At 26.2% G+C, this 14,058-nt stretch overlaps 1 protein-coding gene across 4 annotated transcripts in view; it reads right to left on the minus strand.

The window, feature by feature from the left end:
* LOC117182044 (multidrug resistance-associated protein 5-like) overlaps nt 1–14,058 on the minus strand; it is an 87,813-nt gene that overhangs the window by 35,328 nt on the left and 38,427 nt on the right. For 3 of the 4 annotated variants that reach the window (XM_033375067.1, XM_033375065.1, XM_033375066.1), the window contains 5 exons: nt 11,336–11,446; nt 7,435–7,571; nt 4,688–5,131; nt 3,132–3,258; nt 932–1,080 (listed from right to left, as the gene is read on the minus strand). In XM_033375067.1, the coding sequence (XP_033230958.1) occupies nt 932–1,080; nt 3,132–3,258; nt 4,688–5,131; nt 7,435–7,571; nt 11,336–11,446 (968 nt within the window). The remainder of the gene's footprint in view (nt 1–931; nt 1,081–3,131; nt 3,259–4,687; nt 5,132–7,434; nt 7,572–11,335; nt 11,447–14,058) is intronic. The other variant, XM_033375068.1, reaches the window with a different exon arrangement.

The following is a 14,058-nucleotide window of genomic DNA, read 5'->3' on the forward strand; positions in this document are numbered from 1 at the left end:
CGAATATTCAACAAAAAGATGAATTTTAAAGTAAAATGATCAATTTTCTCACCAAAAGGACGGATTTTCAACAATTAAAGATTATTTTGTCCAGAAAGAAAAAAACATTAATGCAAATTGTTTATTGTTCAAACCAAAAGACAAATTTTCTATAAGAAAGTTGAATTTCCAAACCCAAAATACAAAATTTCAACAAAAAAGTTCATTTTCAACCAAACAGTTGTATTTTTATCCAAAAAAGAGGAATCATTAATTGCAATAATTAAATTTTCATTTTAAAAAATTCAGTTTCAAGCAACAAAAAAATCGATTCTAAACCAAACATTTTTTTCAACGAATAATGTTATAATAGATATTTCAACCAACAAAGAAGAATTTTCAACAAAAAAAGTTAAATTTTCAACACAAGAGAGGCAATTTACGACCAAAAATATTATATTTTTACGAAAAAAGACAAATTTTCAATCCAATTTCATCAACTTTCAACCAAAAAGATGAATTTTCAATCAAAATTATGAATCAACTAGAAAAGTTAAATTTTCAGTTCAAAAAAATTAATTTTCGACACAAAAAACGAAAACCCGACAAAAAAGTTAAATTTCCTACTAAACGATGAATCTTTTTTTGTGGAATTTCTGAAATTTAAAAAGTATTTGGAATCTTTTAAAAATATTTCAAATCTTCTGAAATATTTTAAAATATTTGAAATAATTAAAATCCTTTCAAACTCTTTTATGTCTTTCTGAAATCTGAAATGAGACAATTTCAAATTAAAATAAAAAATTGATTATCCTTGAAGAGTTCTTTAAATTGTCTATTATAGAAATTTCATGAATTTCATAAGATTTTTTAAAAATATCTAACTTTTTTCTGAAATAATATTTAATTTAATTTGAAAAAATTAATTTCACAGAAATAATGTATATCTTACTCTTCTGGAGAACTGTCTTGCGAATCTATAAGAGTATTTCTGACCATGTTAGCGTATTCTTTGTCTGCATGCATCAGCTCATCATGATTCCCATGTTCAATAATTCTGCCATTGTACATCATATAAATATCATCACACCGATTGAGATACTGCAATTAAAATGTTTAATTTCTGTTAAATTTCTCATGAATTTGAGAAAATCAGGGTGACGATTTGGCGGATAATTTAAAATTCCCGGTCATTTCCCGGACAAGTTTTTCAATATTCTCGGTCAATTAAAAATAAAATATTCATATTTTCCGCAAAACTTAAATATTTAGAGTATTTTAATTCATCACGTTAATTCTAAAAATCATTTAAAACAACAGAGCAAAAAATTTCAAAATAATTGAATTTTGAAATAAATACTTCAATTTTCCACTAAAAAATACCAATTTTCAATAAAAATAGAAAATTTAAACGTTCAGTTTGAAAAATTGTTTACAATATTTGAATTTTAAGCCAAAAACATACATTTTAAACTAAAATTATAAATCTTTTAATGAAATACTTGAATTTACTGCCTTAAAGATAAATTTTCGAACAACAGAATTAATTTTCCAGAGAAAAAAAAACATTTTTCAATCAATTAGATCATTTTGCAACCCAAAAAAATTAATTTTTAATTAAAATTATGAATCTTCGAAAAAATTTTAATAAAAGGTTTTGACTTTCGAACAAGTGATCTTATTTCCAACCTAAATGATGAATTTTCAACTAAAATGATAAATATTTAACTGGAGCACTTGAATTTTTAAGCGAGAAAAATATTTTTTGACAAGAAGGTTAACTTTCAAAGAAAAATATAATTTTCTATAAAAATCGATTTTTTAACAAAAAAGTTTTTTTTTCAACAATCTAGTTAAATTTTATATTAAAAAAGCCAATATTTATTCAAATTGTTTAATTTTGATTTAGGAAAGATGACTTTTAAAGCTAAAAATGGATGAGTCGAATTTTCAGTTGAAGAAATTAATTTTCAACCAAACTGATGATATTTTTAGAAAAAAGAAGAATTTTCAACCATAAATATTAATTTTCTATGAAAAAGATGAATTTTCAACAAAATACATAAAGTTTTAAACAAATATTTGATTTTTTAAATAAACTAACTTACTTTTCGGCTTATTAGAGACATAAATGACAATTGAAAAAAAGGAGATAATAAATTTTCAACAAAAAATAGAACAGTTAAATTTTCTCTTAAAAATCTAATTCTTCACAAAAAATAACGAATTTTCAATAAAATAGTTCAATTTTAGATAACAAAATTGATTTTTAACAAAGCAGTTACATTTTCAACCAGAGATGAATTTTGAATTAAAATTATCAATATTCAATACAAAAATTATTTTTTAATAAATAAGTTTAACTTTTAACCAAGCAGTAGAAATTTAAAATAAATCAATCAATCCGTAACATAATAAACACACTTATATGCCCTAGAAGTAACTTTTCTAAATTGACCAAAATTATTGAAGTAATGAAAACTTGAATTTTACTGCAATCAGAAGTACATTACCGGTCGCCACCCTGACAAAGTTCTATGCATATTGAAATAGTTCTACCACAAATCAGGTCCCTGAAAAAAATTTTTCTAAGATCTTAATAATTGAGATGATATTATCAGTCATGTTTTACGAAAGGAAAAACATTGTTTATGAAAAACGACGAATTTACGAAAACCAATTTTTTAACAATAGTCTTTCAATTGAATTTTTTTACTGTAGCTTTTTACTAATTTTAAAAAAATCTTTGAATTTCTATAAAGCATGGCTTATTTTATTAAGGAAATCATTCCCCACATTTCGTCTCTTTCCGATTTTAGATAAGTAAATTATTTTCAAATAGAATTATCTGTTTGAAATTTTTTTTTTTTTAAACGGGTACTTCGAAAAAGTCATAATTTCCTCAAATTTAACCACTTTTTTTAAATTCATAAGAAGCGATAGTAAGAAAAAAATTCAATTGCCAAAAGCATAGTTAAAATTAATGTTTTGTAAATTTTTCATTAAAAAGAATGTTTTTTATTTTTAATTGCATTAGAAATTTTATTTGCATTCTTGATATCTAAAAAGGATATTTTTTCTGATCTATTTTTGGCACGATTAGTATTTAAAATTTCAACCACCTCTTTTTTTTGGTTTTTATCGTAACTTACTTGAACTTGGTGAGTCACAAGAAGAACAGTTTTGTTCTCCAGAGCATCAAGAATTAAATTTTCAAATATGGAATTCCCAACTTCATGATCAACTGCGCTTAGAGGATCATCGAGGAAGTAAATATCCCTAGAAATTATAATCAATATAAAAAACAAAACTGAAAAATTATACTAAAATGTTAATTAAATATTGTGTAATGCGAGGGGTTCATCACTCTGGAATCTGGTGTATCTCAGAAATATTTCTAAAATCTTTATGAAGTAATTGAAATTTTTGTGAAATCATAGAAATCTTTCAAATCTTTTGAAAATTTGCATTCTTTTTTAAAATCTGTAAACGGTTTGTAAATTTTTTTTAATTTTTCCAAAATCTTACGAAATCTTCAAAAACTTAGTGAAATTTTTAAGAAATTTTTTAATCTTCTGAAATATTTTTAAACCTTCAAAATGTTTGTGAAATCTTTCAAATATTTCCCAATGTTTGAAGTCTCTGTAAAATATTTTGAAATCTTTATGAAATTATTGAAATATTTAAAATCTTTTTAATTTTTTCAAAGTTTGTGAAGTATTTTGAAATCATAGAAACCTTTTAAAAAAAATTGAAATATTTGCGAAATATTCTGAAGTATTTTTATATATTTAAAATCTTCTGGAATATTTTGAATCTTTCTGAAATCTTTGAAATTTTCTGAAATATTTTTTAATTATTCTTAAATTAAAACCTTTCTAAAATTTTTTCTAAATCACTGAGATTTTTTTGGAATCTTTCAAACTTTTTGTGAAGTCATTGAAGTATTTATGAAATCTTTGATTTATTTGTGAAATCAATGCAATTTTTAAAACCTTTTGAAATCTTCTGAAAGATTTTCAAATCTTTGAAATTTTAGGAATGTTTTGAAATCTTTGAAATCTTTCTAAATTAAAAAAAAATATTTGTTGAGTCATTTAAATATTTGTGAAATCATTGAAATATTTATGAAATTTTAGAAATCTTCTAAAATATTTTGAAATATTTGTGAAATCTTCGTAAAATCTTTGTGAAATCATTAAAGTACTTATGAAATCTTTGTAAAATCTTTAAAGTCTTTGTGAAATCTTTATTAAATCATTGAAATATTTAATGAAATCTATGTGAAATAATTAAAGTCATTGTGAAATCTTTTTTAACTCATTGAAATATTGCTGCAAGCTTTGAAATTTCTGTGAAGTCATTAAAGTATAATATTAATGAAATCTTTGAAATGAAATCTTTGAAATATTTTAAAACCTTCGACATCTTTGGGAAATATTTTTAAATTTTAGAAATATTTTTAACAAATTTTCTAAAATCTTTGCAAATTATTTTTTAATTTTTTGTGAAAATATTGAATTCATTTTAAAAAATTGTTAATGTTTGTGAAATCTTTTTAAGTAATTGAAATCTTTCAAATCTGTTGAAATATATGCCATCTTTGTAAAATCTTTGAAATATTTTAAATCTTTCAGTATTTTGCAATCTTTGGACTCAAGGGTCAAGTGAAACACCCCACGGTAATCTAGTTAACATTTTTAATTACCGATTAGCATAAAAGGCTCTGGCAAGAGCAAGTCTCTGTTTCTGTCCTCCAGACAAAGTCACTCCTCTCTCCCCGATTTCCGTTTCGTCCCCACTCGGTAAATTATTAATGTCTTCTTTCAAACTGCATATAGAAAGTGCTCTGTAGTACCGTTTAGGATCGAATCTTTCTCCAAATATTACATTTTCTTTAAAAGTTGCATTGATTATCCAAGCTTGTTGTCCAACATAAGCACAGGTACCGTCCCTCATTGTCTGTCCAGTAATCATTCGCAACTGTCCCAAACCTCCCAAAAGTAAACTTGATTTTCCACTTCCTACATGACCACAAATTCCAATTAGATGGCCCTTTGCGGCTTCGAATGTTACATCGGAAAGAATTTCGATACGCTTGTTCTCCAACATGGGTCGTTTCGACTTTTTCTTTTTCGCTTTTTTCCCCTCCCTGTGTCAAAAACAAATTAGAAAAATATTTATATCTCTAGCTTTTTTATTGATAGGGACCACAGTCTGTGGTTCAGCAGTTCAACTGAAAGGAAAGAGTCGTTTAAAACTTCCCTTCCCATACTTGTTCTTTCCTACTCCCCCATATTCCCCTAACTTGCCTTCCCATCACTTCACCCTTCAAACTACTCTTTCTAACTTATCCCTCCTCTACTTCCTAATGTCCTCGCTTCGCCAGCTAACAATCCCCTTCCCCTACTTCCCATCACACATTTACCCTTATTTCTAATCAGTTACCCTACTTACACGTCCCCCAATTGTCCCTTACTTCCCGTCTCCTAATTTCCCCTACATCACGTACTTCCCCGACTTCCCTTCCTCACATTTCCCTTACTTCCTCTACCTTTCCTCGTCTTATTTCTCATCACCCCCCTTACCTACTTATCCGCCAATTCCTCTCACTTCCCCTATGCTCCTCCCATCTCTCAACACTACCCCCACTTACCTTCTTTAATTTCCCATCACTTCCACTACTTCTCTTCCCTCATTTCCCATCATTTCTCCTACTTTCCCATCTCTCATTTCCTTTACTTGCGTTTCTCTCACTTCCCTTACTTTCTCTACTTAACCTTCCCTTTTTTCCCATCCACCTACTTTCTCTCCTCTCATTTCGCCTCATTTCCTCCTCTTCCCGTCTCATAATTTCCCCTACTCCTCTCTCGTAATTTATCCTCACTTCCCCTACTTCTTCTTTTATCATATTCTATAATCTCCCCTTATTGGAAGAAAATACGACGGATGGTCGGACGAATGTCGAACCACAAAAAGGAAAATTTTTTCTCTTGAAAAATAGGTACCAACGTAATGAACACAAATAACTAGAGAACAAACTAGCGCACTGTGCTCGTGATTACTTTTTTTTATTTCACGAAATTATTAAATCAAAATATAAAATAAATCATAATTATTACAAAACTTGTGTATTTCGTAGTATCTAAATAATCTAAAAAAATAAAAAATAAACAAAAACATTTCTAATAATTGCTGAAAAAAACATTAAAATTACCTAACGCTGTTCAAAATTGTAAAAATTCTTTGAATTCTAATGATTTTTTATTAAAAATAATAATTTTCAAAGAAAAACACTGACGTAAAATAACACATTTTTTAATTTGTAAATCCTGTTTTATAAAAATTCGAGTATAACCTAAAATTATTTTAAAAATTTTAATCTTCGTTGAAATCTAATGATATTTTGTGAATTGTAACTCTTTCCACTTGCTTATATCTATTTCCGGTGTAAAGTGCCACCAAACCCAAAAATTAGAATTAAACAAAAATTATTAGCAAATTGTAACTCTTCTTCAAAATTTAGTTATTTTTGTTTAAAATAACCAAATTCTGGTCAAAAATGTTAATACAACGTAACTTTAACATAAAAACTTGAATTTTCAACCAAAAAGATAAATTTTCAAACAATAATTTTTAACAAACTGATGCACTCTCATCTAAAATGATGAATCTTCAACAGAAATAGTTAAATTTTAATCGAAAAATATGAATTTTTACCCAAGAAGATTAATTTCTATAAAAAAGACGAATATTCCACAAAATACATGAATTTTCAACTAAAAAAGATAACTTTTCAACCAAAAATTAAATCGTTAAATTTTTGGTTGAAAAAATTAATAATCAACCGAAAAGATGAATTTTTTAACTGAAATGGTGGAATATTTAACGGTAATAGTTACATTTTCAGATTGAAAAAATTCATTTTCAACCACAACAAAAAATAGAATTTCGAACAAAATAATAAGTTTTAACTGGAATAGTTAAATTATCAATAAAAATTAATCTTCACCAAAACACACGTATTTTAAGCTGACACTTACATTTTCAGCCAATAGTAGAATAGTTATTTTTAGTTTAAAAATTAATTTCATAAAAAAACGCATTAAAAAAAGTTAAGTAAAGTAATATAAAGATAGTTTTACAAATGAAGAATCATTGTTATTCAATTTTATATTGAAATTAAAAAAATAGACAGTATATCAAGATTTTCTGAACTATCGAAGTTTTTCATTTAGAGTAGACACTCTGGATCATATTTACTCTTACTGATCCTATCCGAAAGTATAAGTACAGCCCAGGGCTACAAAATCATAAAAAGTTGTAAAAATGCGTAAAAATTATCAAATGCATATAGGGATTATAGAGGATTTTGAAAAAGGGGGAAAGTATGGAAAAAGGAGAATAGAGGACTGACTGTGATCCCTGTATCGATTTAGATTAGATTACACTTACCCGGGATTGGAATTAATTGAAGCAGGTCGAGTTTCGTAACTATCGCAAACGAATTTACCATTTAGTATCGCCAGAGCTTGTGACCTTACGATTGGTTTCGATATGTGGCAGTTGGTTTCTTCAAGTAGTAAGACACTCTGTTAAAATAGACATTAAAGAATGGAATAATTCAGAATAAAAAACAATTCTTTGTTTAGTAACAGAAGCTTCATTTAATAACAAATTAACGAAAGTAGGCGCTGTGCCTCTACAAAAAATAAGAGTTTCGTAGCCTATTAAGATGTTATTTAATTCGTTCTAACCTCCCTCTTTAATACATCCCTTCCCCTATTTCACTTCTCTACACTTCAGTCATCACTTTCCCTATTTCCCACAACTTTTTTCTTCTTCACTTTCCCAGATAACACTCCCTTTCCCCAGCCCTCACATCGCCTCCCCTATTCACCCGCACTACTCTATCAGTCTCCCCCCCCCCCCCCCCCCCCCCCCCCCCGTCACTCATTCTAATTCCTTACCCTCATTTACTCTTACTTCTCCTCCCATAATGTCTCCTACTTCAGCAGCTTCCATTTCCTCTCACTTCGCAAATTTCTGAACGCTCAATTCTCCCCCCACAATTTTGGCTTACTTCCTCATTCTGTATCACTGCCCTTACTTTCCCGTCCCTTACCTTTCAACACCTCACTGGACCATCCCTTATTTCCCCATCACTTTCCCTCTCCTGATTTCCCATAATCCCTCCTCATTCACTATACTTCCCCTCTCCCATTCCCCCTAATTCTACTCTCACTCCCTATAATTCTCCTCCCGCCACTTACAATATTTCCTCTACACTCTACCTAATTCCCCCTTACTTCATATACTTCTCCTCCCCTCACTCCCTCTTATTCTCCTCCCACCACTGTCTCTACTTGTTCTCCTTTCACCTGCACTACTTCCTCTCCTTCCCCTGCTTCGTCACCCCTATTTCACTCTCTTTCAAACCGCTCATTTCACTTATTGCCCCTCACTTAATTTCTTCTCACACACCAACTACCCCTCCGACATTTCCCTTTGCTTGCAATACTCCCCATTTATCACTTGTCTTCACTTTCCCTCCCTACACTTCCCTCACTCATCCTTTCATCATTCCCCTCATTTCCCCTCCCTGAAAAATTATGATGGACGGACGGACACCCGACCGGAACTATAAGCGTTTCTGTCCGAGGCTACGAAACCCTAAAAAGGGGACCTAAAAGGATTCAGCAATATATTTCCAAATTCATAAATAATAAAAGCAAATTTTTAATATAATATTCAAGTTCAAGTTACTGAAATTAACCAAGAATCATTTACAATCCCTTTCTCAAATTATAGCAATTACTTAAAATTAAAAGGAAAACTAAATTTGAAAAATTGAAAAATAAAAATACAGAAGCTCTAGTACAGGAAAGCTTACTTAAGTAAATAGTAAAGAATGAGAAAGTAAAGAAATAAAAGACATACAGTAAATAGATAAATATAGAATCAGGAACAAAACCAATATTAAGAAAGCCACATGCATAGCATTATATTAAAAAAAATCTGCAGCAAAAAAATTAGCATTTTAAAGATTAATAAAATACAAGGGTTGGTTCATTCTTACCCTGCTTTAGAAATTTATTTACATCACCTTAGTAAGTCTGAAAGTTATAAAAAAGAGTGAAGTTATTTTTTTGTGAAAGAATTAAAAAAAAAGAGAGCCCTAAACATTCCAAAACTAAAATTTTTTAAATATTTTAATACTAATGCCTGAAATTATTTTATCAACTTTTAAATTATTTAATACAAATTGGTTTGTTTTTAAATGATTCAAAGTTTATTATGTAATTTAAATTCAAACGTACAATTTTAAACAAATCAATTATTATTATATAGAATGATTTACCATTCATTCAACTTATTATTTATGCACTTTCTATTAAAAATAAATGAATTTTAAAAAGCGAGATGAAAAATGTGAAAATGATTTATTTTTAACGCTTTAATTTTTTATTAATTAATTTTTAACACTTCCAATTCAATATAAAAATTTTCGATTTTGAATGGTTGAAATGCCTGATTTTTTTGGACTGAAGTCAAATTTTTTAGTGAAAAAATGTATTATTAAGATTATTTACATATATTTTTAATTTCTATGGTGTCAAAAATTGCCGTTTTTAATGTGCAATTCTAAATCAGTTTAATTTGTAAGGACTTGAAACTAAAGTTTTTTAACTTCAAAAGCTTAATTTCCAATTAAATTCCAATAAAAAAAAATGGCAGGTCTTGATTAAGTTTTTAATGTAATCATTTTAGATATTCTAAATTATTTGGTTTCAATTTTAAATGTACAAGATTTATTTGTAATATTTTTTTTAGAAAACAAGCTTGTTTTTTTTGTATTTTTCAATCTAACTTATTAAAATGTACCGATTTTTTAGTTACAGATTTAAGAAAAGGAATAATTTAAAATTGAAAAAATATTTGGTTGGAAGATTTCAAGACTGAAAAATAATTGTAAAGAAAAGTATTAAAAATGAAAGAATGTGAAACTAAAAAGTGAAAAATGAGGTTGTTAAAAATAATAACATTAAATTAGAGTTCTGAATTTTCATGTTGAACGCTGAAGATTCGATTTTTCCCTTTCATAAGTTTTAATTTTTCAATTAAAATTGAAATTGTTAAATTTCGACAAGTATAATTCACAATCTGAACATTTTTTATTTTTAAACCATTTAAATTTTCTGAAAATAATTGATATTTCAGTATGTTTGAGTATAAAAAAGTTGCTATACAATTCTTGACAATTAATTTTTTTCAGTATTAAATGAAGTTCGGATTTATTTAATTTTTAATGTTCCTTAGTAGAAATTTGTTTTCCTCATTAAAAATGATTTCATTTGCCATTTTTTTTTCAGGCCTTATAATTGAGCATTTTTCAATTTTGAACGGAAAAAATGAACGAGAATTTATTTTTTTAATTAAAAGAATTTATATAATCAATTTTAAAATTAAATTAAATTTTCTTGATGTACAATTCTAGAATTGTACAACTTTGATTTCGAAAGATTAAATTTAGTTTTAAATTTAGAATTGTCAAATTTTAGATTATTCAATTTTTAGCGCTTTTACTTAGAAATAATATTTTATTTTCCCTGAATTTTAAATTATAGAAATTCAATTCCTTTCCATTCCATTAGAAATATTGTCATTTTTTCACAAATTTTACGAGAAAGACGATGATCAGGCAAACGTGACAAACAGCATTAGGACCACATTCTTAGCGCATGCGTTGGAAAGTTGAGTTGCAATAATTGAGGTTCCAGTGTATATGCATTTTTTTACATTTGAAGCGCTTTCAATTCAAAATTATTATTGTTTCAAACATTTTTTTAAATCATTTAAAAATTTGTTTAATAACGGATTTAAAATTTGTTTATATTTTTAATAATGGGAAATAGAAATCCAGGGATATCCTTCAAGAGAAGATAATATTTAGAAAATTGTACAACTCTGTTTTTAATCTTTGAATAAATTTATGAATAATAATGAACCATGATTATTGATTATAAATAACAATCAGGGGAAACCTTCCTACAGCGAATAATCCAATCTACAGTGGAAAATCATTAATTATGAGCACAAATCAAAGAAAAATAATTAATTTTATTTTTAATTTATGAATACATATAGTGTCTTAACTATTAATTAAATTAAATTAATTCTTTTACATATATATTTTTTATTAATGATTATCCATTGTAGGGAGGTTTTCCCTAAACCAAAGCGTTCTTAATTTTTAATTACGGGAAAAGAAATACAAATTCAAGACACTGACATTGCGACATTGAAATTCGAGATAGGAGTTATTAAAGAAAAGTAAATTTTATCAAAGAGAAACCTTGAATCTGCTGAATGTTAAATTTCCTTCGACAATGTTTAAGAGAGCATAATACACAATCGTGAGAGCGCTGCGTGTCTGTACATTAAGGAACGATAATAGTGGAAAAACCTGGAAAAGTAAGGGAAGGAAACATAAAATTATTTACAAAGATTCTACAAGAAAAATAGAGTCCCTATACAGACACAAAATTGGGTACAAACCGTAGTTTTTCAGGCTCAAGGGGTACCTTTTTTTACAAAAATAGAGGGTGATAAATAATTGATAAGGGAAATTTTCGTAGATATCGATAGGAATTTTTTCTGGGATTTACAATTAATTTTTTAGCGAGCTTTGAAATATTGTTTTGAGCAGCTCAAGATTTCCTACTGATCAAAATACACTAGAAAAAATCAAGAAAAGCTGAAAGAATGAAAAATATAATCTTAGGATTCATTAATTTAGAATGTTTATAAAATTTAAATTATGTTATTTCAAAAGCTTTTTGAAAAATTTTTATTTAAAGTTTAAATATTTAGTATGAAAAATGCCTAAATTCTAAAGATTTACAATTCAATTTTCTTCAGTAATTTATTATGCAGTATTATAATTTAAAATTCTTGAATTTTGAAAATATGGAATTGAAAATTATTCAATATTCAATAGTTATATTTGAAAGGTATGTAATTTTGAAAAAATTTTCAATTGTTTTTTTTTTTGAAGATATACAATTAAGGATTTATTAATATGGGATGCTTATAGTTTAAAATTACGTAATTTCGAAGGTTTTTTTTGTATATTTGGTCTAATTTTAAAGACTACATTGGAAAATTTTGCAATTTAAAAATTTACCATTGAAATTTCAGCAATAATTTTGAAGATTTACAATAGAAAATTCTTCAATTTTAAAGATTTTCAATTCAAGGTTCCGTAATTATGAAGTGTCAGAATTTAAAATTCTTGAATTATTAAAATAGAGAATTAAAAACTACACAATTTTCAAGATTTATATTTTAAAGGTATGTGATTGCGATATTTTTTTATGAATATTTTTTTGGAATAATTAATTAAATTTTGAAAACTAACAATAAAAAATTCTTCAATTCTAAAGATTTAAATTCGAACTTCTACCATTTTGAAGCGTTAGAATTTAAAATTCTTGAATTTTAAAAATATGTATTTGAAAATTATTCAATTTTCAAGAATTATATCTTAAAAATATGCAATTTTGAATCTTTTTTTTTTAATAATTCCATTTTTAAATTAATAAGGGAAAATTCCGTAATTTTAAGGATTTGCAATTCAACGTTTTACAATTTTAAAGAGTTAGAATTCAAAAGAAGAATTATATTTTAAATGTTTGTAATTCCCAACTTTTTTTTAATAGTTCCCATTTTCCTATAAATTTAGTTACCTATTTTCCTAATTTAAAATTAAGGATTTATTCATTTCGAATGTTTATATTTAGTTTAAAATTTTGCAAATTTAGAACGTTTTTTTCGTAATATTTATTTAAGTTTTTAAATTTTACAATAGAAAATTATTCATTTTTTAAGCTTTGCAATTAAAAATTCTTTGAATTCTTAAATGCATACATGAACATTCTTAAATTTAGATTATTTTGAAGTTAAAGAATGTCAACAATTTTCAATTATGAATATTTCCAATATTTTAAGAATTTTAAACTCTTCAATTTTAAAGATTTAGAATCCAAGTTCTACAATTTTGTACATTCAGAATATCAAATTATTAAATTTAAAAAATATTGAATTGAAAATCCATTTTTAAGATTTACAATTAAGGATTTATTAATTAGATTGTTTATGGTTTTAAATTACGTAATTTTTATCGTCTTTTAGGAATATTTAGTTAAATTTTTAAGATTTAAATTTAAAGATTCTTTAATTATAAAGATGTATAAATTAAAATTCTTAAATTGGATGATTTTTAAAATCAAATATTAAGAGTTTTCATTTCCAAATCTTTTACATATTAAGGAAGTTTTACATGTAAATCATCTAAATTACGGAATTTATGTTTAATCGAAATACATCACACAGATTATTTTACTTTAGCATGCAAAAAACTAAAATGTACGCATGTTAAACAAATTAATTTTTAGGTAAAAAGCAATTTTTCAACAAAATAGTCACATTTTCAATCAAAGAAATTAATTTTTAACTGAAATGATAAATCTTCATCTAAGAAAAAAGATTTCCGGAACAAATAGTGGAATTTTCAAACCAAAAAATAAATTTTCTGAAAAAGAAAACCAAATTTCAACAAAAAACGTGAATTTTCAACTAAAAAAGACCAACTTTGAAAAAAAATACAAAAAAAAAGGAATTTTCAACGAAATCGTTCAATTTTCGACCTATTAAAAAAAAAATATTTAAAAAATGTAGGGGTCAAACTTTTAGACAATTAATATTTATAACAGGCATACTAAAAAATTAAAAACTAGAAACCAATACTAAAAGCTATGTACAAGCTAGACACTCTATAAAACGTATGCAAATTTAGAGGCATTTAAAAAAGTCTGTATTACATTTTTTATGTCAAATATTTAGAAATATTGTCAAGGGCAACTCAAGCAACATTTTTAAATATCTTTTATAGAAGTCTCATTATTTATTATATCTAATTAATTTTTTCTTGAGATCATAGTAGCTTATGTTTGACCAAAACACAGAAATATAAATATCTGATATTTTAGAAAATGCTGTAATAAAAACTATTGTAAC

Source organism: Belonocnema kinseyi, chromosome 10 (assembly GCF_010883055.1).
Source record: "Belonocnema kinseyi isolate 2016_QV_RU_SX_M_011 chromosome 10, B_treatae_v1, whole genome shotgun sequence".
Classification (NCBI taxonomy): Eukaryota; Metazoa; Arthropoda; class Insecta; order Hymenoptera; family Cynipidae; genus Belonocnema; species Belonocnema kinseyi.